Source organism: Oncorhynchus mykiss, chromosome 3, assembly GCF_057628025.1.
Source record: "Oncorhynchus mykiss isolate SJ-2025 chromosome 3, ASM5762802v1, whole genome shotgun sequence".
In the NCBI taxonomy this organism is placed as follows: Eukaryota; Metazoa; Chordata; class Actinopteri; order Salmoniformes; family Salmonidae; genus Oncorhynchus; species Oncorhynchus mykiss.
In genome coordinates this window covers 14,947,501-14,972,093 of record NC_143024.1, presented here as the reverse complement: position 1 = coordinate 14,972,093, position 24,593 = coordinate 14,947,501, and the positions used below count along the sequence as shown (strand labels likewise).

The 24,593-nt window shown below is 44.8% G+C and overlaps 1 protein-coding gene across 18 annotated transcripts in view; it reads right to left on the bottom strand.

Annotated features, from left to right (window-relative positions):
* Positions 1-24,593, bottom strand: part of LOC110520760 (focal adhesion kinase 1) — a 151,469-nt gene that overhangs the window by 1,955 nt on the left and 124,921 nt on the right. For 13 of the 18 annotated variants that reach the window (XM_090221603.1, XM_090221606.1, XM_090221608.1 and 10 more), the window contains 8 exons: positions 19,687-19,798; positions 14,937-15,023; positions 14,283-14,399; positions 13,757-13,888; positions 9,345-9,407; positions 5,831-5,870; positions 4,733-4,836; positions 590-745 (listed from right to left, as the gene is read on the bottom strand). In XM_090221603.1, coding sequence (XP_090077729.1) covers positions 590-745; positions 4,733-4,836; positions 5,831-5,870; positions 9,345-9,407; positions 13,757-13,888; positions 14,283-14,399; positions 14,937-15,023; positions 19,687-19,798 — 811 coding nt within the window. The remainder of the gene's footprint in view (positions 1-589; positions 746-4,732; positions 4,837-5,830; positions 5,871-9,344; positions 9,408-13,756; positions 13,889-14,282; positions 14,400-14,936; positions 15,024-19,686; positions 19,799-24,593) is intronic. The other 5 variants (XR_016492136.1, XR_016492133.1, XR_016492131.1 and 2 more) reach the window with 1 other exon arrangement.

Genomic DNA, 24,593 nt, shown 5'->3' with positions numbered 1-24,593 from the left:
TGACTCACTACTGTACGTCTCTCTGGATAAGAGAGTCTGCTAAATGACTCACTACTGTACGTCTCTCTGGATAAGAGAGTCTGCTAAATTACTCACTACTGTACGTCTCTCTAGATAAGAGAGTCTGCTAAATGACTCACTACTGTAAGTCTCTCTGGATAAGAGAGTCTGCTAAATGACTTACTACTGCAAGTCTCTCTGGACAAGAGAGTCTGCTAAATGACTCACTACTGTAAGTCTCCCTGGATAAGAGAGTCTGCTAAATGACCCACTACTATAAGTCTCTCTGGATAAGAGAGTCTGCTAAATGACTCACTACTGCAAGTCTCTCTGGACAAGAGAGTCTGCTAAATGACTCACTACTGTAAGTCTCTCTAGATAAGAGAGTCTGCTAAATGACTCACTACTGTAAGTCTCTCTAGATAAGAGAGTCTGCTAAATGACTCACTACTGTAAGTCTCCCTGGATAAGAGAGTCTGCTGAAGGTAAAATGGATAAATCACTTCCAAAAAGAACGAAACGTAAACGTTTTGCTACAATGAACCCTGGTGATTGAATGTGGAGACGATGAACACTGTGTCTCTCCTACCTTGACCATTGGCACGTATTCCTCGGGAGGCGCAGGCTGAATTTTACTGGACATCTCGATGACAGCCTTCACCAGTCCTGTGACGTTCTCATAGACCTTGTCATTAGAGCGGTCCAGGTTGGCAGTGGGGGGTGGGCTGATCTCCTGAGGCTGGAGCTGAATGAAGGAGAAAAATACACTGTGAGCAGAGATGGAGAAATGACAGCGGGTCAGATGATTCATATAATGTTCAACCTTGCATTTCTTAACTCTCACCAATAGATGGCAGTATATATCACCAGTCAGTCAACACCACAGTCATTCATGGTAGTAAATCACAATGACAAAACACCCAAGGAATTTGAAATGTTTATAGAGACTGTCACCAGGGGCTAAATCAAGTCAAACATATCCTTGAAATTGTACATTGGGTCTAGAGAGGGTTAGAGGTTATGTTAGGAAGATGTCAGCATCTGGAATAAACAATACTTTCTATAATGGAGTTATTTGGAATTCAGCCTTATTCCTAAATCATGTCAAAAGTGTGAAAAGTGCACAGATCCCATTTAGGAAGAAGTCAATGTGTTATGTTTAGGATTCAGAGGGTTGTTTGAAACAATGTCGTAGACAAACACATTATTATGGCCACACAAACACAGATCTTAACATACACAAGCACTACATGGCCCACTATAAGACCGCTACATGGCCCGCTATAAGACCGCTACATGGCCCGCTATAAGACCGCTACATGGCCCACTATAAGACCTCTACATGGCCCACTATAAGAACGCTACATGGCCCACTATAAGAACTCTACACGGCCCACTATAAGACCTCTACATGGCCCACTATAAGAACGCTACATGGCCCACTATAAGACCGCTACATGGCCCACTATAAGACCGCTACATGGCCCACTATAAGACCGCTACATGGCCCACTATAAGACCGCTACATGGCCCACTATAAGACCTCTACATGGCCCACTATACGACCTCTACATGGCCCACTATAAGACCTCTACATGGCCCACTATAAGACCTCTACATGGCCCACTATAAGACCTCTACATGGCCCACTATAAGACCTCTACATGGCCCACTATAAGACCTCTACATGGCCCACTATAAGACCACTACATGGCCCACTATAAGACCTCTACATGGCCCACTATAAGACCTCTACATGGCCCACTATAAGACCTCTACATGGCCCACTATAAGACCTCTACATGGCCCACTATAAGACCACTACATGGCCCACTATAAGACCTCTACATGGCCCACTATAAGACCGCTACATGGCCCACTATAAGACCGCTACATGGCCCACTATAAGACCTCTACATGGCCCACTATAAGACCTCTACATGGCCCACTATAAGACCTCTACATGGCCCACTATAAGACCCACTTTATCGATGGTAAAGAGGTGTTGTGTCAGTACGGTGAATGGAAGAAATGCATTAGGATGAGAAGGCTAAAGTGGTTCAGTGAACAGACAACAGGTGAATGAACCCTGTCTGAGTCCCAAATGGCACCCTATTTCTTATATACTATACTTCTGACCAGGGCCCTCTGGTCTAAAGTAGTACACTATATAGGGAATGGGGTGCCATTTGTAAAGCGCCCCAGATCAGATGATGCATTAGAAGTTGACTGTTACCAGAGATACAGATGGACTCCATTGTCCCACCCCACTACACAACCCAACCCATAGCCTGCTTTTCAGCATCAAATTACAACTGATTGACAACTCTGTGAGAAGTTAGGTCTAAAGACACACACACACACACACACACACACACACACACACGTATGAACGTACACACACACATTCACAGTGTTCTCTTACCCGCCAGGGCTAAGTTCAACAACAGTAAGGCAGAGGCAAGAGGGACAGAAGAGGGAGAAGATATTAATGCAACAAGCATTAACAGTACACGCAACAACACCAGAGAGCAAAGTGTCATCCAAATAAATAAGGTTTTGGAGAGGTTGGTTGAGTAAATACCGAAATATCTACAGAGGTGGTGACTCAAATGTTGTGGTCATGAAACTTTGTCTGTGTTTATACAGGCAGCCCAATTCTGAAAATCTACCTAATTATTGGCAAAGGATCTGATTGGTCAAAAGACCAATTACTGGCAAAATATCAGAATTGTGCTGCCTGTGTAAATGTAGTCTTTGTGTTTTATTTGACACGTGTTTATCTTTTGCATGAATCCCACTGATTCCCTCATCAGAACAGGGAACAGGTTGCCATGGTAGTACAGTACTGAGTACATAATAGTATAGGGTCACAAATGACATCCTATTTCCTATATAGTGCAAAACGTTTTACCACTAGGGCCTATGGGGCTCTGGTCAAAAGCAGTGTACTATATAGGGAATAGGAAACCATTTGTGATGCGTCCTATCATAGCCCAGTCTGACCATCTCAGTTCCAGTCATGATGGGCTGATAATGTCCATGTCAGTGTTTACATGTTGGCTTCTTTCTCAGGAACAAGGAACCACATTAGCTAGACTATTCCTCTTGTTAAATCATTTTCCACGCTGATGGTAAGAAGGCAGTGTAATGGAAAGAGTGTGTTCCTTCCCAGGGTGCATTGCAGGCCTGACTGCCTGGTCGATCGTGTGGTATTTATGAGCGTGTTTGGGGAAGGAGGACAGAGGGGGTGAACTACAGCTGGGACTGCTTTAGCTGAGGCTTAGGGTGCACCCCAAAAGGCCCCCTATTTAGTGCACTGCTTTTGACCAGGGCCCATAGGACTCTGGTCAAAAGTACTGTAGTGCACTATATAGGGAATAGTGTGCCATTTGTGACGCAGTGATAGCAGAGCAGAGCTAACAGTTTGGATAACTTCGGGAAGGTAACGCTCCTGGATGTTCTATGCTGACACAGAGAAACTCAAGCGGACTGTTGCCATAGTAACCATCACTGGGGAAAATAGTGACATCTCCGGTGTTTTGGGTGTCATAGAAAAGGGGAAGTCTGTGTAGTTGAAATACAGTGGTAGTCTTTGTGATCTGGCCAACATGGTAAAGTCATGTAGGAATGTTCTAACAGAAATAGGGACAGTTAGTCATGTTTTAGAAACATAGTCATGAACTTCTCAGTTTAAAGATAGAATCCTTAATTGCAACATCCATTCTTGCACGTATAAATGAATTAAACACTGAATGTACAAAACATTAAGGACACCTGCTCTTTCCATGACAGACTGACCAGGTGAAAAACTATGATCCCTTATTGATGTCACTTGTTAAATCCACTTCATCAGTGTAGATGAAGGGGAGGAGACGGGTTAAAGAAGGATTTTTAAGACTTGAGACAATTGAGACATGGGTATGGTAGTAGGTGCCAGGTGCACCGGTTTGTTTCAAGAACTGCAACACTGCTGGGTTTTTCACACTCAACAGTTTCCCCTGTGTATCAAGAATGGTCCACCATCCAAAGGACATCCAGCCAACTTGACAACTGTGCGAAGCATTGGAGTCAACATGGGCCAGCATCCCTGTGGAACACTTTCAACACCTTGTAGAGTCCATGCCCCGATGAATTGAGGGCTGTTCAGAGGGCAAGATGGGGTGCAACTCAATATTAGGAAGGTGTTCCTAATGTTTTGTCCACTCAGTGTATATACCCATTGATATTTGAAGAATATAACTTGTAAATGCCTCAGGAGCTAAGTTCAACTGTCGTACCTCAGCAGAACCCAACATATGAACTTGTTTTACTCTGATGTTTGTAAACAAAGTAAATGTAAACAAACACTGTCTAGCCTCAAAACATGGTTACAACTAGCATGTTGATATCATGGATGGCCAGTCCTTGCATCCACAGCTCTGTCTATGAATTTGAACGTGGTTACATTTCTCCAGGTCCATCCCTCAGCTTTTACCAAAACAGAGGTGGGGTGACCCACTTCGTTATCATTTCAATGAAGGATTCTAGCTTTAAAATGATGGATGAACACTTTGTTTTGGAGTGCACATGCAAAAGTAGAATACCAACACAATAACTACAAAGAAATTGAAACAACTTTGAGACATGTAAATCTGTGGGCTTAAATTGAGCGATAAAGCCAAATCCCTGGATTGTTGTGGAATGCGTGTAAAGTTTGATTGGTAGAATAAACATGTGAGCATCAACTTACCTTCACTCCCTCATTGTAGCTGTCCACGGGGTTCAGGCTGGCCAGACTACCCAGGTGACTGGGGGCTCCAGGACGGGGGGGTTTCTTTGGTGGAGATGCATGTTCTGTGGAGGCAAAGGACCCATCAGATACTGGAGTACAAAAGAATCAACAGATACCTAAACTACAACATATAGTACAATATATGTATGTTATGTGGAGGTAAAGGACTATCATCAGTTACATAAGGAATAAATCCAACACATGACTATATGGAAGATGCACAGGAATTGTAGCATTTCTTATCAAACTCTCACAGATTCAACAATATTCCTATCAAATATCTACTATTATGGCAACAGAAACTAACACAGGCCTAGCAGAAATAGACAAATTGTCAGCCTGTCAACATAGTTTAGCAGTTAAAATGGTTGAGGAATGTGCTAGAACAGTTGAGGGAGTCAGAGTTAGAGTCTGAATCAGTCAGAGTTAGAGCCAGTCAGAGTCAGAGCCAGTCAGAGTCAGAGCCAGTCAGAGTCAGAGCCAGTCAGAGTCAGAGCCAGTCAGAGATAGAGTCAGTCAGAGTTAGAGTCAGAGCCAGTCAGAGGCAGAGCCAGTCAGAGTCAGAGCCAGTCAGAGTCAGAGTTAGCCAGTCAGAGTCAGAGCCAGTCAGAGTCAGAGCCAGTCAGAGTCAGAGCCAGTCAGAGTTAGAGCCAGTCAGAGTTAGAGCCAGTCAGAGTCAGAGCCAGTCAGAGTCCGAGCCAGTCAGAGTCAGAGCCAGTCAGAGTCAGAGCCAGTCAGAGTCAGAGCCAGTCAGAGTCAGAGCCAGTCAGAGTCAGAGCCAGTCAGAGTCAGAGCCAGTCAGAGTTAGAGCCAGTCAGAGTCAGAGCCAGTCAGAGTCAGAGCCAGTCAGAGTTAGAGCCAGTCAGAGTCAGAGCCAGTCAGAGTCAGAGTCGGTGTCAGAGTCGGTCGGAGTTAGAGCCGGTGTCGTTGTCAGAGCCAGTCAGAGTTAGTCAGAGTCGGTGTCAGAGCTCGTCAGAGTTAGAGTCAGAGAACCAGGGGAACAGTGAAAACAATAAGTGTAAGGTAAACTTGTAATTACATTGGCTGAGACATTACCTGGTTTGCCTATGGGTTGGTATATGTGCTGGTTTCCTGTCTGCACAAACAAACACAAACAAGCAGTTGAAATAAACGAGCAGGATTTATTCCAGTGTTTTCCCACAACATCCCAGTGAGCAGTCTCTCTGGTGTCATCTGTGTTGTTGTGGTCTCTCCACCAACACTCAAAATACTCCTGCTGCTTGGATACACAGACCTAACCGGACCACAGCCAACCACCACGGCGTTCCACAGTAAAAACACATCTCTACTTTACTGTGATAGCCCAAAAACAAACTGTAGAACAGACCATATGCAGTATTCCCTGTTTACATTTAAGTCAATAAAACACTTGCTGATTGAAGTTTACAGAATAGCCTAGAGGTTATTGAGAGTTGTATTCAATATTTTAGTGCATTAACTCAACATGCTGAACGGCTATCCATCAGTCCTTGGCTTCATCCTCTGCCTGGCTATAATTATTATCAGGGAGACAGATTCTGACAGTTATCTCGCCATGAAGCAAGATTTTGGTTTTGCAAATTGCCCAGTAAAATAGAGTGGATTGCATGAGAGCTGCTGCATTAATGTGGGCGGTGTTTTAAACTAAGAGTGGGTTTGGTTCGGGGCTATACCCTTCTAATGGTCCATGCAGCTCAGAACACAGCTGTCCATACAGCTCAATGTAATGATACTGAGCAATGACAGGGAACAAATGAAATGGTTCTACATTCTATGTCCTAATAGTTCTATGTTCTAATAGTTCTACATTCTAATAGTTCTACATTCTATCTCCTAATAGTTCTACATTCTATGTTCTCATAGTTCTACATTCTAATAGTTCTACATTCTATGTCCTAATAGTTCTACATTCTGTCCTAATAGTTCTACATTCTATGTCCTAAAAGTTCTAACAGTTCTACATTCTATGTTCTAATAGTTATACGTTCTATGTTCTAATAGTTCTACATTCTATGTTCTAATAGTTCTACATTCTATGTTCAAACAGTTCTACATTCTATATTCTGATAGAATATATAATGTAGAACTATACATGAGAACAGATGGATATTCCTTCATATCAGTCAGTGTTCCTTTACTCTCCTTTTAAGCCCAGTAAACATGTTGGTATCCTAACGTGAATTCAAAGAGCAAAGGCTAAATCTTCAACCATTCTTAAAAAAAATTTATTATCAATATATATTTACAATTGTTGGTCCCAAGATGATCTGTAAGAATCTGTTAACCCCTTGACTTTCCTTTTTCCAGTTGAAGGTAATTCCCCAGAGTGCTAAAACAAACACATACAACTTGCTTATGGAATGCCTATGTAGTAAGCATGTCCAGTGCATTCAGAAAGTATTCAGACCCCTTGACTTTTTACACATTTGGGAAAAACAAGGTTTTTATCACAATTACATAAGTATTTAGACCCTTTACTCAGTACATTGTTGAAGCACCATTGGCAGTGATTACCGCCTTGAGCCTTCTTGGGTATGAAGCTAGAAGTTTCTCCCATTCTTCTCTGCAGATCCTCTCAAGCTCTGTCAGGTTGGATGGGGAGCGTTGCTGCACAGCTATTTTCAGGTCTCTCCAGAGATATTACATCGGGTTCAATTCTGGGCTCTGGCTGGGCAACTCAAAGACAATCAGAGAATGCCACTCTTGAGTTGTCTTGGCTGTGTACTGATGGTCGTTGTCCTGTTGGAAGGTGAACTTTCACCCCAGTCTGAGGTCCTGAGTGCTCTGGAGTAGGTTTTCATCACGGATCTCTCTGTACTTTTCTCCGTTCATCTTTCCCTTGATCCTGACTAGTCTCCCAGTCCCTGCCGCTGAAAAACATCCCCACAGCATGATGCAGCCACCACCCTGTTTCACCATAGGGATGATGCCAGGTTTCCTCCAGATGTGACATTTGGCATTCAGGCCAAAGAGTTCAATCTTGGTTTCATTAGTCCAGAGAATCTTGTTTCTCATGGTCTGAGAGTCCTTTAGGTATCTTTTGGCAAACTCCAAGCATGCTGTCATGTGCCTTTTACTGAGGAGTGGCTTCTGGAAGGTTCTCTGGAAGGTTCTCCCAATTTCACACAGGAACTCTGGAGCTCTGTCAGAGTGACCATCAGGATCTTGATCACCTCCCTGACCAAAGCCCTTCTTCCCCGATTGCTCAGTTTGCTCAGTCTTGGTGGTTCCTAACTTCATTTAAGAATGATGGAGGCCACTGTGTTCTTGGTGCCCTTCAATGCTGCAGATATTATTTGGTACCCTTCCCCAGATCTGTTCCTTGACACAATTCTATCTCGGAGCTCTTCGGACAATTCCTTTGACTTCACGGCTTAGTTTTTGCTCTGACATGCACTGTCAACTGTAGGACCGTATATAGACAGGTCTGTGCATTTCCAAATCATGTCCAATCAATTGAATTTACCACAGCTGGACAACAATCACGTTGTAGAAACATCTCCAAGGATGATCAATGGAAACAGGACGCACCTGAGCGCAATTTTGAGTTTCTTAGCTAAGGGTCTGAATACTTATGTAAATAAGGTATTTCAGTTTTCTATTTTTAATACATTTGAAAAAAAATCAAAAAACCTGTTTACGCTTTGTCATTATGGGGTATTGTGTGTAGATTGATGGGAATTTGTATTTATTACCTTAGTTTTCTTAGTTTTCTTTATTATTTTGGTTAGGTCAGGGTGTGACGAGGGTGATATATGTGTTTTTGTCCTGTTTTTGTATGTTTATGGGCTTGTTTCTAGTCTAGGTGTTTTTATGTCTATGGTTGCCTAGATTGGTTCTCAATCAGAAGCAGCTGTTTATCGTTGTCTCTGATTGGGGACCATATTTAGGTAGCCATATTCCTTGGGTATTTGGTGGGTTATTGTCTATGTCTAGTTGTCTGTGTCAGCACCAGTGTTTATAGCTTCACATTTGTTTTGTTGTTTTGTTAGTTTGTTTAAGTGCTCTTCCTTTAATAAAGAGGACTGTATTCTCATCACGCTGCGAAAAACAGAAGGGGTCTGAACACTTTCCGAATGCACAGTCTCTATTATGCATTTATATGTAGAAGCTCTCTGAGCCAAAGTCATGTTTTAAAAACTGATAGCATCTATCTGTCAGGGGGCCTCTGTTGCTATTTTACCACAAAACCATTCAGTAAGGAAAGCATTTATGCCTGCTAATATACTGCACTACAGCATAAATACAGAAATACTGGTTTGATTGACTTGAGCCTCTACACAGGCTGTCTGGGAGTGTTCTCTCCCACTATACGACTGACGTACTGTAATACTCACTGACTCACTGTATAACTCACACACAACCCCAGGCTAGGAGTGGTACAACAAGAACAGACAACAGAGAGACATTGACGGGAACCCCCCCCCCCCCCCTCCAGACAAAATCTCTTTAACTTCTTTTGAGTGAAAGCCCAAGGTATTTTGCATATTTGTGAGAGAGGTAAAGAGAACAGGAGATAGCGTTGACTGTTAATCCATCCAGGGCAACCAAGTAAAAAGAGGAGACTTACTGGGCCATGGAGGATGCCGTCGTCCCGGTCAATGCTGCCTCTGGAATTCCTTGAATCCGGCTTCTGGTTGTGACCGAGAGAGACACAGCAGGTTAAATGAATGATCGAACGAACAAACAAATGCTCAGACTGATTTCAACGTGGAAAACAATCATTATTTCTCTATATCACAGTGATAATGGACATTACTTTGCTATAACAGTGGTATGACATCTGATGCACTGATATTCAAATCAGTCAGATCAAATCAAAATGAATATACAATATCATGACAAATACAAATCACTGCTACGTAAACACAGGAGAAAATGGTAACAAGAGACATTCTCCACTTGATCCTTGGAGTGGTCATTATTATTTGTGTGTGTGTTGTATTGTAATATAGGGTTTCAGCTAATGTAAGCTAGCTAGTCTTTGACGTGACTCTCTGTTGCTGAGGCAAATGCGCTGCTCATCCAACTTGCAGAAGGATCGAGACCCAACAACTGCGCATGCATAAAACCCTTACATCGCTCATACCGTTTTCCACAAGAAAAGTCGACATTAGATTGCAGCTAAAACCACATCTTCTGAGCGACTTTATCTAATGCGCTGTAACGCGCCTACAGTTGTTTTAAATGGTTTTCCTGTGCACTTGTCGCTGTTATTTCTTGATGAGCATCAATTCTAGTATGATAATATTTGTTTTCTAGTATATTAATATTTTTTCTAGTATGCTAATATATTTTAACATCTACAGTAGTCGGCACATTCAATGATTTATCTTTCTAGCACTTCAACACAGAAGGAACAGTTGTACACAGCTTAGAATCCCGCAGCGCAGCAAATGTACTCCTGCTGCTGCTCTGCCCGTTAACTTATTAAAACTTCAGTCTCACGCCAGCTGCCTGCCAAACTATTCTCATTCCTCTCTCCTTCCCTAATGCTGTACCAGTTTTCCCAGGAAGGACTTGAAAACCTGCATCCTTTGGACTGCTGTTCTCTGCTGGGTGTTTCAGTGCCTGGAAGGAGAGCATGGAGCTGCTAGGAATTCCATCAACAGGATGAGAGAGGTTCCCCACGTTTACTCCTGTTTACACGGCTTGGCTCACTGACTGACTGGCTCACTGACTGACTGTCTGGCTCGCTGACTTACTGACTGACTGGCTCGCTGACTGACTTACACAAAGTGAACATGCAGCCAGATAGCGGTCTTTCTCTGTTCGCCTGCCTCTCTCTCTTCCTCCTTCTTTGTTTCTCTCTCTCTATCCCTCGCTGTCTCTATCTCTCCACCTCTGTCTCTTTCTCCCTCCCTATCTCTCTCCCCTGGTCCTCTCCTTCCTTTCTTCTAGTAGTCCCTCCCCTTGGATGAAATAAGAGTCTACGGGTCTAAACTACATACAACCTACTCAGCTTTCCAGCGAAGAACATTTGCCTTCACCAACTGTGGGTCAAAATAAGTTTACCATACTTGACGGTGCATGGAGGGACAAACCTATCATTAGCTAGGAATTTGCTTTAGCCACACCTGGGCATGCACACGCACACACACACACACACACAATACAACACTTTAAGAACACACAAAAGTTGACAGCTTTGCCAAAGGTCTGAAAAACACAAGACAATGCTTTTTGTTTCCCCCTTTCTTCTCTGAAAACGTCTTTGTCCGTTGAATGTAAAAAATGATCCAAGAAGTGAACTGAGGCGCTCTGGGACACATCTCAGAGATAATGATATGGTACTACTAAAATAACTGAGGGGTATGAAGCCAGTGCAAAACATAATGTACGACATCTGTGCACAGTTAACACAGGGCTTTCCAAGGAATGATGAAGTACATTTGTGTCAGACATTACAGTTGTAAGTAAACACCCTGAAAACAGAACATGAAGGGGCAGGTCTGTTATCTCCTGCATCACCATCAGAAGGGTTACAGGAGGCAGGTCTGTTATCTCCTGCATCACCATCAGAGGGGTTACAGGAGGCAAGTCTGTACAACGATCATGTGTGTGTGGGATGTGTGTGGTATAGGTGTGGTTTGTGTGTGTGTGGTATGTGTGTATGTATATATAGTGTGTCTGTGTGTGGGGTATGTGTGTGTGTGTATGTATATATATATATATATAGTGTGCGTGTGTGTGTGCTTGTATGTGTGTGTGGTATACCACAGATCCATTATATACCACACATCCATTATATACCACACATCCATTATATACCACAGATCCATTATATACCACACATCCATTATATACCACACATCCATTATATACCACACATCCATTATATACCACACATCCATTATATACCACACATCCATTATATACCACGGATCCATTATATACCACAGATCCATTATATACCACACATCCATTATATACCACACATCCATTATATACCACACATCCATTATATACCACAGATCCATTATATACCACACATCCATTATATACCACGCACCCATTATATACCACACATCCATTATATACCACACATCCATTATATACCACGCATCCATTATATACCACGCATCCATTATATACCACACATCCATTATATACCACGCATCCATTATATACCACGGATCCATTATATACCACACATCCATTATATACCACACATCCATTATATACCACGCATCCATTATATACCACAGATCCATTATATACCACACATCCATTATATACCACAGATCCATTATATACCACGGATCCATTATATACCACACATCCATTATATACCACACATCCATTATATATATATATATAGTGTGTATGTGTGTGGTTTGTGTGTATGTATATATAGTGTGTGTGTGTGTGGTTTGTGTGTATGTATATACAGTGGGGGGAAAAAGTATTTAGTCAGCCACCAATTGTGCAAGTTCTCCCACTTAAAAAGATGAGAGAGGCCTGTAATTTTCATCATAGGTACACTTCAACTATGACAGACAAAATGAGAAAAAATAATCCAGAAAATCACATTGTAGTATTTTTAATTAATTTATTTGCAAATGATGGTGGAAAATAAGTATTTGGTCAATAACAAAAGTTTCTCAATACTTTGTTATATACCCTTTGTTGGCAATGACAGAGGTCAAACATTTTCTGTAAGTCTTCACAAGGTTTTCACACACTGTTGCTGGTATTTTGGCCCATTCCTCCATGCAGATCTCCTCTAGAGCAGTGATGTTTTGGGGCTGTTGCTGGGCAACACGGACTTTCAACTCCCTCCAAAGATTTTCTATGGGGTTGAGATCTGGAGACTGGCTAGGCCACTCCAGGACTTTGAAATGCTTCTTACGAAGCCACTCCTTCATTGCCCGGGGCGGTGTGTTTGGGATCATTGTCATGCTGAAAGACCCAGGCACTTTTCATCTTCAATGCCCTTGCTGATGGAAGGAGGTTTTCACTCAAAATCTCACGATACATGGCCCCATTCATTCTTTCCTTTACACGGATCAGTCGTCCTGGTCCCTTTGCAGAAAAACAGCCCCAAAGCATGATGTTTCCACCCCCATGCATCACAGTCGGTATGGTGTTCTTTGGATGCAACTCAGCATTCTTTGTCCTCCAAACACGACGAGTTGAGTTTTTACCAAAAAGTTATATTTTGGTTTCATCTGACCATATGTCATTCTCCCAATCTTCTTCTGGATCATCCAAATGCTCTCTAGCAAACTTCAGACGGGCCTGGACATGTACTGGCTTAATTTGAGTCCCTGGCAGCGTAGTGTGTTACTGATGGTAGGCTTTGTTACTTTGGTCCCAGCTCTCTGCAGGTCATTCACTAGGTCCCCCCCGTGTGGTTCTGGGATTTTTGATCACCGTTCTTGTGATCATTTTGACCCCACGGGGTGAGATCTTGTGTGGAGCCCCAGATCGAGGGAGATTATCAGTGGTCTTGTATGTCTTCCATTTCCTAATAATTGCTCCCACAGTTGATTTCTTCAAACCAAGCTGCTTACCTATTGCAGATTCAGTCTTCCCAACCTGGTGCAGGTCTACAATTTTGTTTCTGGTGTCCTTTGACAGCTCTTTGGTCTTGGCCATAGTGGAGTTTGGAGTGTGACTGTTTGAGGTTGTGGACAGGTGTATTTTATACTGATAACAAGTTCAAACAGGTGGCATTAATACAGGTAACGAGTGGAGGACAGAAAAGCCTCTTAAAGAAGAAGTTACAGGTCTGTGAGAGCCAGCGAGAGAGCCAGAAATCTTGCTTGTTTGTAGGTGACCAAATACTTATTTTCCACCATAATTTGCAAATAAATTCATAAAAAATCCTACAATGTGATTTTCTGTATACTTTTTTGCCCCACTGTATAGTGTGTGTGTGTGTGTGTGCTTGTATATGTGTGTGGTATGTGTGTATGTATATATAGTGTGTGTGTGTGTGGTTTGTGTGTATATACAGTATAGCGTGTGTGTTATTACCAGGAAGCGTTCCTCATGCTCCAGCCACCGCTGGTCCTCCTCCATCTGCTGCTGTTGCATCATCAGCTGTTCCTCCATCAGGAGGGGGGGCAGAACCTGACCCATCACCTGCATGTCCAGAGACCCCCTGTCCTGAGACAGACAGACACCCAGAGAGAAAGACAGACACACAGAGAGAGAGAGAGACAGAGAGAGCGACAGACAGACAGGCAGACAGACAGACAGACAGACAGACAGAGAGAGAGAGAGAGAGAGAGAGAAAGAAAGGAGAGAGAAAGACAGACAGAGCGAGACAGACACATGGAGAGAGAGAGAGAGAGAGAGAGAGAGAGACAGAGAGTGAGAGAGAAAGAGATACAAATTGAGAGAGAAAGAAAGAGAGAAAAAGAAGAGATTTAGAGAGAGAGAAAGATAGAGAGAGAGAGAATCAGTGTATTGTCCCTCACCAACCTAAATCGCTACTACAGTACCATCTTGTTATTGGGAGCACCAGGTGTACAACACTGGTCCATCCCCGGATCCTTACCTCCATGTTGGGAGACCACATGGGGAGGTCCTGCTGCCGGTGGTGGTTCCAGGTGTCATGGGGATCGTGGGATGCCTGGGGAGGGTACATCCCACTGGGGCCTGGGTATCCTGCCATCTGGGAAGGACAGGGGCCTTTGAATTAGTAATGTATCTACTTAGATCAGGAACGACCAATATCCCAACTACAAAAACAGAATCCCATGACATCTAGGGAAAGGCCTGTTATAACTACTGTATAAACACAGGGTACTGTCTCATGTCTCTCTGTCAGTGTGTTGTAGTAGCTAGGCTACCTGCTAGTGGTTATGCTGTTATAACTACTTTATAACAATGTACCAGCTCTCCTTGCTCTACCTGCTAGTGGTTATGCTGTTATAACTACTTTATAACACAATGTATCAGCTCTCCTTGCTCTACCTGCTAGTGGTTATGATGTTATAACACATTTAACATTTACATTAGAGTCATTTAGCAGATGCTCTTATCCAGAGTGACTTACAGGAGCAATTAGGGTTAAGTGCCTTGCTCAACGGTACATCGACAGATTTTTCACCTAGTCAGGGATTCAAACCAGTAACATTTCGGTTACTGGTCCAACGCTCTTAACCGCTAGGCTACCTGCCCCCCTGTGTACCAGCTCTCCTTGCTCTACCTGGTAGTGGGTGGGCTGCCCCAGGTGCTGTGGGCTGGGGTAGAACCCCTCACTGGAGCGTGGGCTGGGGTACCCTGGTCTGCTGGGCTATAGAGAGAGAGAGACAGAGAGCTCTGTTAAATACATGCTGCTGTTTCATCTCCATAGCTAGGTCTGGGTTAGATAGAGCTAGGTGTACGCACGCACGCACGCACGCACGCACGCACGCACGCACGCACACACACGCACGCACGCACGCACACACACACACACGCACGCACGCACGCACGCACACACAAACTACAGATGCAATGTGTGTGGACAGTGTTAGAGCTGTCCAGAAGGGAAACAAAGAAAGGCTATGAAACAAGCAGGCAGTTAGTTCAACATTCACAAAAGAGTTATATGAGAGTTCTGGTGTTGGACTTAGTAGAGTTGATGGTTATTTTTGGTGCGGGATGGGGGGGGGGGGGGATGAGGGTAGAATAATCATCTCCAATTCAGGGTGACATGTTGATAGGCAGGCAGGCAACAATCTCCTCCTCCACTGAGCATTGCACTCAGACTTTCCTTATATTTAATCACAGCGAGACATCTACCTTACAGACCTTTTCACAGTAAGCTTCTCGAGGCCAAACCTCCCGATGAGCAAAAGACAGTGAACGAAACAGAACAGGCTGTAAGTTACAACATGTGACAACACGGTGGAAATGAAACAGGAAATGATGTGCAAGTTACAGAGTTCAGATACTCATTTAGCATACGTACAATAGAAACATTCTACATGGTTGTACACAACGTTGGGATGGCTAAGATGACGACAACGGAAGCATCAACCAACCGTGTTGAAAAAGGACCAATGAGAGCAGCATGTTTTCATGGTAGAATAACAGTAGATTGCATCATCCAAAGATCTGGTGGGAGGAGACGTCACCCTGCTGTACAGTACTGCATACTGCATCCCAAATGGAACCCTGTTCCCTAACATAGTGCCCTTCTTTCCTCCAGAGGCCTATGGGCCCAGGTCAAAAGTAGTGCACTACATAGGGGAAATGGGTGCCATTTGGGACAACGATTACACAAGCATCCTACACAGGCTCTGAAAGTGAGTGACAACCTGAGGACATTTCCATAGCATTTCCCCCTCAAGGCCAAGGCACATTGTGTTAACATGTGTTAAGACAACATGCCACTTTCCTAACAGCTTAGTGTCACAATATTCAACAAAGAAAAACACTAAATCTACGATGGACCAAAACATGATTTATTTCTAAATGGAAGTTCATGTTACTCTAGTGTGTGTGCCATCATATTCAGTGTAAGTATTTAGCCCACAGCTTTGAACAAATCCACAATAATCATCTAACTAGATTTGAAGCCATGTTGTGTCTCTTGTCAAAGTGAAATAGCACTATAATGGATCACTGTTGCATCCTAACAGGAGCCCTATGAGAAACAGACAGTGATTTGTCTACATAACTTGACACTGAAATCCCTGGATTGGAGCTGGACAGTGTCCAGCCCTGCTGTGTGTCTTTCAGAGAGACACCACTAGACTGGAGTATGTCAAAACCTTTACAGCTCTGATCTATTTAATGCTGTGGCCCTCTGTGCTGTCCCACCAACATGTATGGATCTGTGGACTGCATGGGTCAGCTGCTGCTTTTGGGGTGGCTGCAGCCTGCCAGTGTGGAGGTGGGGGTAGAGGACCTGACAACCGCAGGGGGCATGGAGGGTGTAGTACTAGCTGTGGTGGGGAAGGGGGTGCTCACCAAAGCACAGGGAGGGCTGAGAGCCAAAGCACAGGGAGGGCTTAGAGCCAAAGCACAGGGAGGGCTTAGAGCCAAAGCACAGGGAGGGCTGAGAGCCAAAGCATAGGGAAGCCAAAGCACAGGGAGGGCTGAGAGCCAAAGCACAGGGAGGGCTGAGAGCCAAAGCACAGGGAGGGCTTAGAGCCAAAGCACAGGGAGGGCTGAGAGCCAAAGCACAGGGAGGGCTTAGAGCCAAAGCACAGGGAGGGCTTAGAGCCAAAGCACAGGGAGGGCTGAAAGCCAAAGCACAGGGAGGGCTGAGAGCCAAAGCGCAGGGAGGTATAGCATGATGATGATGATGACACAGGCAGACGGACAGACAGACAGACAGACAGACAGACCAGACAGACAGACAGACAGACAGACAGACAGACAGACAGACAGACAGACAGAGGGAGACAAGGGAACAGAGACACTGAGACACAGGGAGATGTGGTCAGACACACAGACAGAGCACAACAAGCACATTGAGACATGATGGAACATTGCTGAAGACAAAGCCAGCTAGGTGATAAGCTGTAAGCAGAGAGCTGGTAGAGGAACTAATGGGGGAGGAGACCAGGGTCGTCAGTGGGGGAAGACAGCAGGGTAGTCAGTGGGGGAAAACAGCAAGGTAGTCAATAAGGGGGGGACAGTGTAGTCACATAAAATAGTATCTTGATAAAATAGTCCCCTGAAAAATAGTCCCTTGATAAAATAGTCTCTTGATAAAAGATTCCCTTGATAAAATAGTCTCTTGATAAAATAGTTCCCATCAATAGTCATCACAAAGTATTAGAAGAGAAATGGTGGTTATAAAATAACTTCACAGATCTTCATTGTAAAGGGTTTAAACCCTGTTTCCCATGCTTGTTCAATGAACCATAAACAATTAATGAACATGCACCTGTGGAACGGTCGTTAACACACTAACAGCTTACAGATGGTAGGCAATTAAGGTCACAGTTATGAAAACTTAGGACACTAAAGAGGCCTTTCTACTGACTCTGAAAAACACCAAAAGAAAGATGCCTAGGTTCCCTGCTCATCTGCGTGAACGTGCCTTAGGCATGCTGCAAGGAGGCATGAGGACTGCAGATGTGGCCAGGGCAATAAATTGCAGTGTCCGTCCTGAGACGCCTAAGACAGCGCTACAGGGAGACAGGATGGACAGCTGATTGTCTTCGCAGTGGCAGACCACGTGTAACAACACCTTCACAGGATCGGTACATCCGAACATCACACCTGGGGGACAGGTACAGGATGGCAACAACAACTGCTCAATTTATACCAGGAACGCACAATCCCTCCATCAGTGCTCAGTCTGTCCGCAATAGGCTGAGAGAGGCAAGACAGAGGGCTTGTAGGCATGTTGTAAGGCAACGTCGCCTATGGGCACAAACCCACCGTCACTGGACCAGGCAGGACTAGCAAAAAGTGCTCTTCACTGACGAGTCGCGGTTTTGTCTCACCAGGGGCGATGGTCGGATTCTGGTTTTATCGTCGAAGGAATGAGCGTTACACCGAGGCCTGTACTCTGGAGCGGGATCGATTTGGAGGTGGAGGGTCCGTCGTGGTCTGGGGCGGTGTGTCACAGCATCATCGGACTGAGCTTGTTGTCATTGCAGGCAATCTCAACGCTATGCGTTACAGGGAAGACATCCTCCTCCCTCATGTGGTACCCTTCCTGCAGGCTCATCCTGACATGACCCTCCAGCATGACAATGCCACCAGCCATACTGCTCATTCTGTGCGTGATTTCCAGCAAGACAGGACTGTCAGTGTTCTGCCATGGCCAGCGAAGAGCCCGGATTTCAATCCCATTGAGCACGTCTGGGATCTGGCGGATCGGAGGGTGAGGGCTAGGGCCATTCCCTCCAGAATTGTCCGGGAACTTGCAGGTGCCTTGGTGGAAGAGTGGGGTAACATCTCACAGCAAGAACTGGAAAATCTGGTGCAGTCCACGAGGAGAAGATGCAGTGCAGTACTTAATGCAGCTGGTGGCCACACCAGATACTGACTGTTACTTTTGACCCCCTCTTTGTTCAGGGACACATTTATGTTAGTCACATGTCTGTGGAACTTGTTCAGTTTATGTCTCAGTTATTGAATCTTGCTTTGTTCATACAAATATTTACAGACGTTAAGTTTGCTGAAAATAAACACAGTTGACAGTGAGAAGGCGTTTCTTTTTTTGCTGGGTTGATAAGGTGGCTGTACACAGAGTTGTTCAGTCACAGCAGCCAGCAGTGTTTGCCCATGGTGGAGACTAGTTCCTGAGAATAGGACCATGAGTTAACAATAGATAAGGCTTTAGATAAGGCGAACAGCTGCAGCAGAGAGAAAACTGGGAACAGAAATGACATGAGTATATCAGATAGAAAATGAAAGCTCTCTAAATAACATTAGAGGATGGAAGAGGTGAAGCTACGAAGAACGTTTCCCTCAGAATAATGTCTAACGGACAGACAGTCTGACCAACAGAACTGAAATTGTGGCTCCAAGCATGTAGACTCCACCTGACTCCATGTGTAATTCCTGAGGGAGTCACTGACTAAAGCTTCGAGCTTGACTGTACTGTTGTATTTATGTACAGTGTTTACAGATGTCATACCATGAAAACTCCTCTTGTAATGGGAGCAGCCAACTGACAGACTGACTGCCAAGATAGGTGTTGATGATAACGTCTGTGACCTCCTCGTGGCCAAGGCATAAAGTTGCTGTGTGTGTGTGTGTGTCTATTAATGTGCTTATGTGTGTATGTGTGTGTGTCTATTAATGTGCTTCTGTGTGTGTGTCTATTAATGTGCTATGTGTGTGTGTGTGTGTGCGTGCGTGCGTGCGTGCGTGTGTGTCTATTAATGTACTTCTGTGTGTGTATAAAAGTGTGCATGTGACTCTCTATCTGTGTGTGTGTTTGTGTGTGTGTGTGTGTGTGTGTGTGTGTGTGTGTGTGTGTGTGTGTGTGTGTTAGCTCTTACTTTAGGCGGCGCCTCGTCGGACCCCCCTGAGTCCCAGGACACGGAGACCTGACGTCTCATCTCCATACGTGTCCTCTCCTTCTGCTGGAGCTTCTCCTCCTCCAATATCTGACTGCAGAGAGACAGAACAAACCACTGTCACTGTGTGTGTGTGTGTGTGTGTGTGTGTGTGTGATACTATCAGACTTCAGGAGTCAGGAACATAACTATAGTTTACATCAGTTTAGCATCTCCTCAGACCTAAAGCTGTGGTGCTGTGGCTTTGAGAGGGGAGAGACGAGGATGAGAGATACGCTGGATAAACACTGTAGTGGTTATTGTACTGTACTGCTACTGTACAAGGTGACAGGCTTCCCCACTAGAATTCAAGGATGGATATTGTTGCAGCGTAGCTACAGCCACAAGGTCCATGTCCTTCACTGTTAAGTCCTGCTACGTTCTGATGGTTTTGTTTACAGAGCTGTCCTGTTAGCTGACAGGGTGGGTTTCACACAGCTGAGTACTACAACAACCTTCCCCTGTAACCAGCTACATCCTCTTGCCCTGAGCTACAGTACATAGGATGCATACCAAATGGCTCCCTATTTCCTATATAGTGCACTACTTTTGACCAGAGCTCTATGGGCCTTGTTTAAAGTAGTGCACTATAAAGGGAATAGGGAGCCATTTGAGAGTCAGACAATATGGTACACACACAGGACCTTAAGGAATACAGAGTAGGGAAAGCAGACAGCGGTCCCCCTCCACCCAGCCTGGATCTGCTACAGTGATGTTATGCCTCTGGTCCACAGCACATGGAAACCCATTGGACAGGCACTAAAATAGAGGAAACTGCTCAAACACATGAACCAGCGTCCCTCCCCTCCACCCAGCCTGGATCTGCTACAGTGATGTTATGCCTCTGGTCCACAGCACATGGAAACCCATTGGACAGGCACTAAAATAGAGGAAACTGCTCAAACACATGAACCAGCGTCCCTCCCCTCCACCCAGCCTGGATCTGCTACAGTGATGTTATGCCTCTGGTCCACAGCACATGGAAACCCATTGGACAGGCACTAAAATAGAGGAAACTGCTCAAACACATGAACCAGCGTCCCTCCCCTCCACCCAGCCTGGATCTGCTACAGTGATGTTATGCCTCTGGTCCACAGCACATGGAAACCCATTGGACATGCACTAAAAGAGGGGAAACTGCTCAAACACATGAACCAGCGTCCCTCCCCTCAGACCTGCAATAGCCATTAGAGGAATAAGCCATTTATAGAAGCACACAATGAGAGGAGATGTGGGTCGACTCTACTGTACTGTTCTGTACTGTTCTACCTTTCAGCCAGCATGAACTCAGACCGCAATGTTCTGTGTTCTATCCTCCATTCTGTCATCCAATGTCCAGTCTGAACAGAATGCAGGCAATTCACTGAGCCAAACATTCTTCTGGATGCTGAGAACTCTGGAGTGTCTCCTCCCAACTAAACAAAGAACAGATATGAAGTGGAGGGTCCTCCAGCCTAAATACAGGCAATAAACTGTGTCCCATGACCTCATAGTCTCTCTCTGTCCCTCACACTCCCTCTCTCCCTTTCTGTCTCTCTCTGTCTCTGTCTTTCTCTCAGGGAGGGAGGGCTATTTGTGGAAACAGCATTAGTCCTAGCTGCCATGCTGCCTTTGTACCTCTGTTCTTTAATGCCCAGATCAGTCACTCAATATAGTCTTCATTCACAGTCACTGCTGTCCTTGTTTGTTCCTAAGAACAAACAAGAACTGAGATGGGAAAACAATCATTTTCCCATAATGCCCCTTCATCCTGGAACATGTTTCAGAAGATTGTAAAGTTAGAGGAGTTAGTGTCTTTGCCTGTTAAGACTCTGATTGACAACACTGTTTGTGAAAACTGCAGTTGTTTCTAATCTTCAATAGTGTCTTTAACTTGTGACACTTTGTCTTGTGTGTGTATTCTGTATTTTTCTGTTTTCTGGACACGCTGCTATTCCCCTGTTTTGCCTTCTTGCCAGGTCTCCTTCGCAAAATAGGGTTTTAACCTCAATGGGTTTTACCTGGTTAAATAAAGGTTCAATTAATCAATAACTAAAACATGTGTGGTAGCAGCAGTAAATCAGACAAGAACAATGGGGACCACCTGTCCTGGTCATTCTCCAGAACACACAACACAAACCTGACCAGTCTGTTAACAAGTTACAGGCAAATGAACAAAGCCCTGTTGCCTCTAATAACAAAAGTGTTCACAGTGTTGCTGACAAAACGTTGTATAAAGTATTACTTTCTGTTGACTAGCTAATAGCTACTACCTTTAAAAACAAAATCAAACAGTCTGACAGTAACTCAACAGCATTACAATGGGAGCACACTGAATGCCATGCTAAATAACGCTCCAAACATATTCAGTACTCACCAGCGTCACTTTGCTAGAGTTCCATATCATCACTGCTCAGAATAAGTCTGTGAAACTGTATTGTGAGGGTCCTGAATCAAATCCATTCCTTCACAGCCAACTACACCACTCCACATTTGCTCAAGGCAGACCTCAATAGGACATATTCAGTCAACTGAGTCACGGAGAGAAGGAGATAAGGAAGGAAAAGCCCTGACTGTTACCTTACAACAGTGGGAGTTGAGCTGCCTCTTGTGCTGCTAGAGGAACAGGAGACCATATCCACTTAGATAATCCATTAGGGGAGAGACGTCCAGTACGCATGAATCAAGTGTCCCAGAGACCAGACAGACACCCAGGCAGAGAGTCCCAGAGATCAGCCAGAGAACCAGGCAGAGAGTCCCAGAGACCAGACAGACAATCAGGCAGAGAGTCCCAGAGACCAGACAGACAACCAGGCAGAGTCCCAGAGACCAGACAGACAACCAGGCAGAGAGTCCCAGAGACCAGACTGACAATCAGGCAGAGAGTCCCAGAGAACCAGGCCGAGAGGCCCAGAGACCAGACAGACAACCAGGCAGAGAGTCCCAGAGACCAGACAGACAACCAGGCAGAGAGTCCCAGAGACCTGACAGACAACCAGGCAGAGAGTCCCAGAGACCTGACAGACAACCAGGCAGAGAGTCCCAGAGACCAGACAGACAACCAGGCAGAGGGTCCCAGAGACCAGACAGACAACCAGGCAGAGAATCCCAGAGACCAGACAGACAATCAGGCAGAGAGTCCCAGAGACCAGACAGACAACCAGGCAGAGAGTCCCAGAGACCAGACAGACAACCAGGCAGAGAGTCCCAGAAACCAGACAGACAACCAGGCAGAGAGTCCCAGAGACCAGACAGACAACCAGGCAGAGAGTCCCAGAGACCAGACAGACAATCAGGCAGAGAGTCCCAGAGATCAGACAGACAACCAGGCAGAGAGTCCCAGAGACCAGACAGACAACCAGGCAGAGAGTCCCAGAGACCAGACAGACAACCAGGCAGAGTCCCAGAGACCAGACAAACAACCAGGCAGAGAGTCCCAGAAACAAGGGTCTATTAGAACTGGAACAGCATTCAGTCAATAAAATAGTCTTCACAAGAGAACAGAATGGGGGACTCAGTCTGTTCAGTCCAGACTGAGGGGCTACTCAGGCAGCGGGTTGCACTTGGCATCTGTCCAATAAATGCGCAGGCAGGTGGGTGCGTGGGCGGTTGGCTTGTTAAAAGATTGGACGCTGAATTGAAGCCCTCCGCTGTGGAGCCGAGATAGAGGCTGGAGAAGATGTCTCGGTGACGGTGAACTGAAGCACTCCGCTGTAGAGCCGAGATCGAGGCTGGAGAAGATGTCTTGTGACGGTGAGGTTAAAGCAGCGCTAGTGCCAAGCCTGCTGATCTGGCAAGATGTGGTCAAGAAACCAGACAGACACAGTCTCTCAGGTCAGATCAGTGCAGAGCAGAGAGAACGGCTCAGGATCAGAGGCAGAAGGTTTGGACAGCCCTCTTTTCCATGGGACTTAATAATACCGTCCCCTCAGAGTTCTCCTCTCACAGTGAGACTAGCTGGAGTCATATCTACCATGTAAGGGTATATGACAGTGGTACCATGTAAGGGTATATGACAGTGGTCCCATGTAAGGGTATATGACAGTGGTACCATGTAAGGGTATATGACAGTGGTCCCATGTAAGGGTATATTACAGTGGTCCCATGTAAGGGTATATGACAGTGGTACCATGTAAGGGTATATTAAAGTGGTACCATGTAAGGGTATATGACAGTGGTACCATGTAAGGGTATATGACAGTGGTACCATGTAAGGGTATATGACAGTGGTACCATGTAAGGGTATATTACAGTGGTACCATGTAAGGGTATATTACAGTGGTACCATGTAAGGGTATATGACAGTGGTACCATGTAAGGGTATATGACAGTGGTACCATGTAAGGGTATATGACAATGGCACCATGTAAGGGTATATGACAATGGCACCATGTAAGGGTATATGACAGTGGTACCATGTAAGGGTATATGACAATGGCACCATGTAAGGGTATATGACAGTGGTACCATGTAAGGGTATATTACAGTGGTACCATGTAAGGGTATATGACAGTGGTACCATGTAAGGGTATATGACAGTGGTACCATGTAAGGGTATATGACAGTGGTCCCATGTAAGGGTATATGACAGTGGTCCCATGTAAGGGTATATGACAGTGGTACCATGTAAGGGTATATTACAGTGGTACCATGTAAGGGTATATGACAGTGGTACCATGTAAGGGTATATGACAGTGGTACCATGTAAGGGTATATGACAGTGGTATCATGTAAGGGTATATGACAGTGGTCCCATGTAAGGGTATATGACAGTGGTACCATGTAAGGGTATATGACAGTGGTACCATGTAAGGGTATATGACAGTGGTACCATGTAAGGGTATATGACAGTGGTACCATGTAAGGGTATA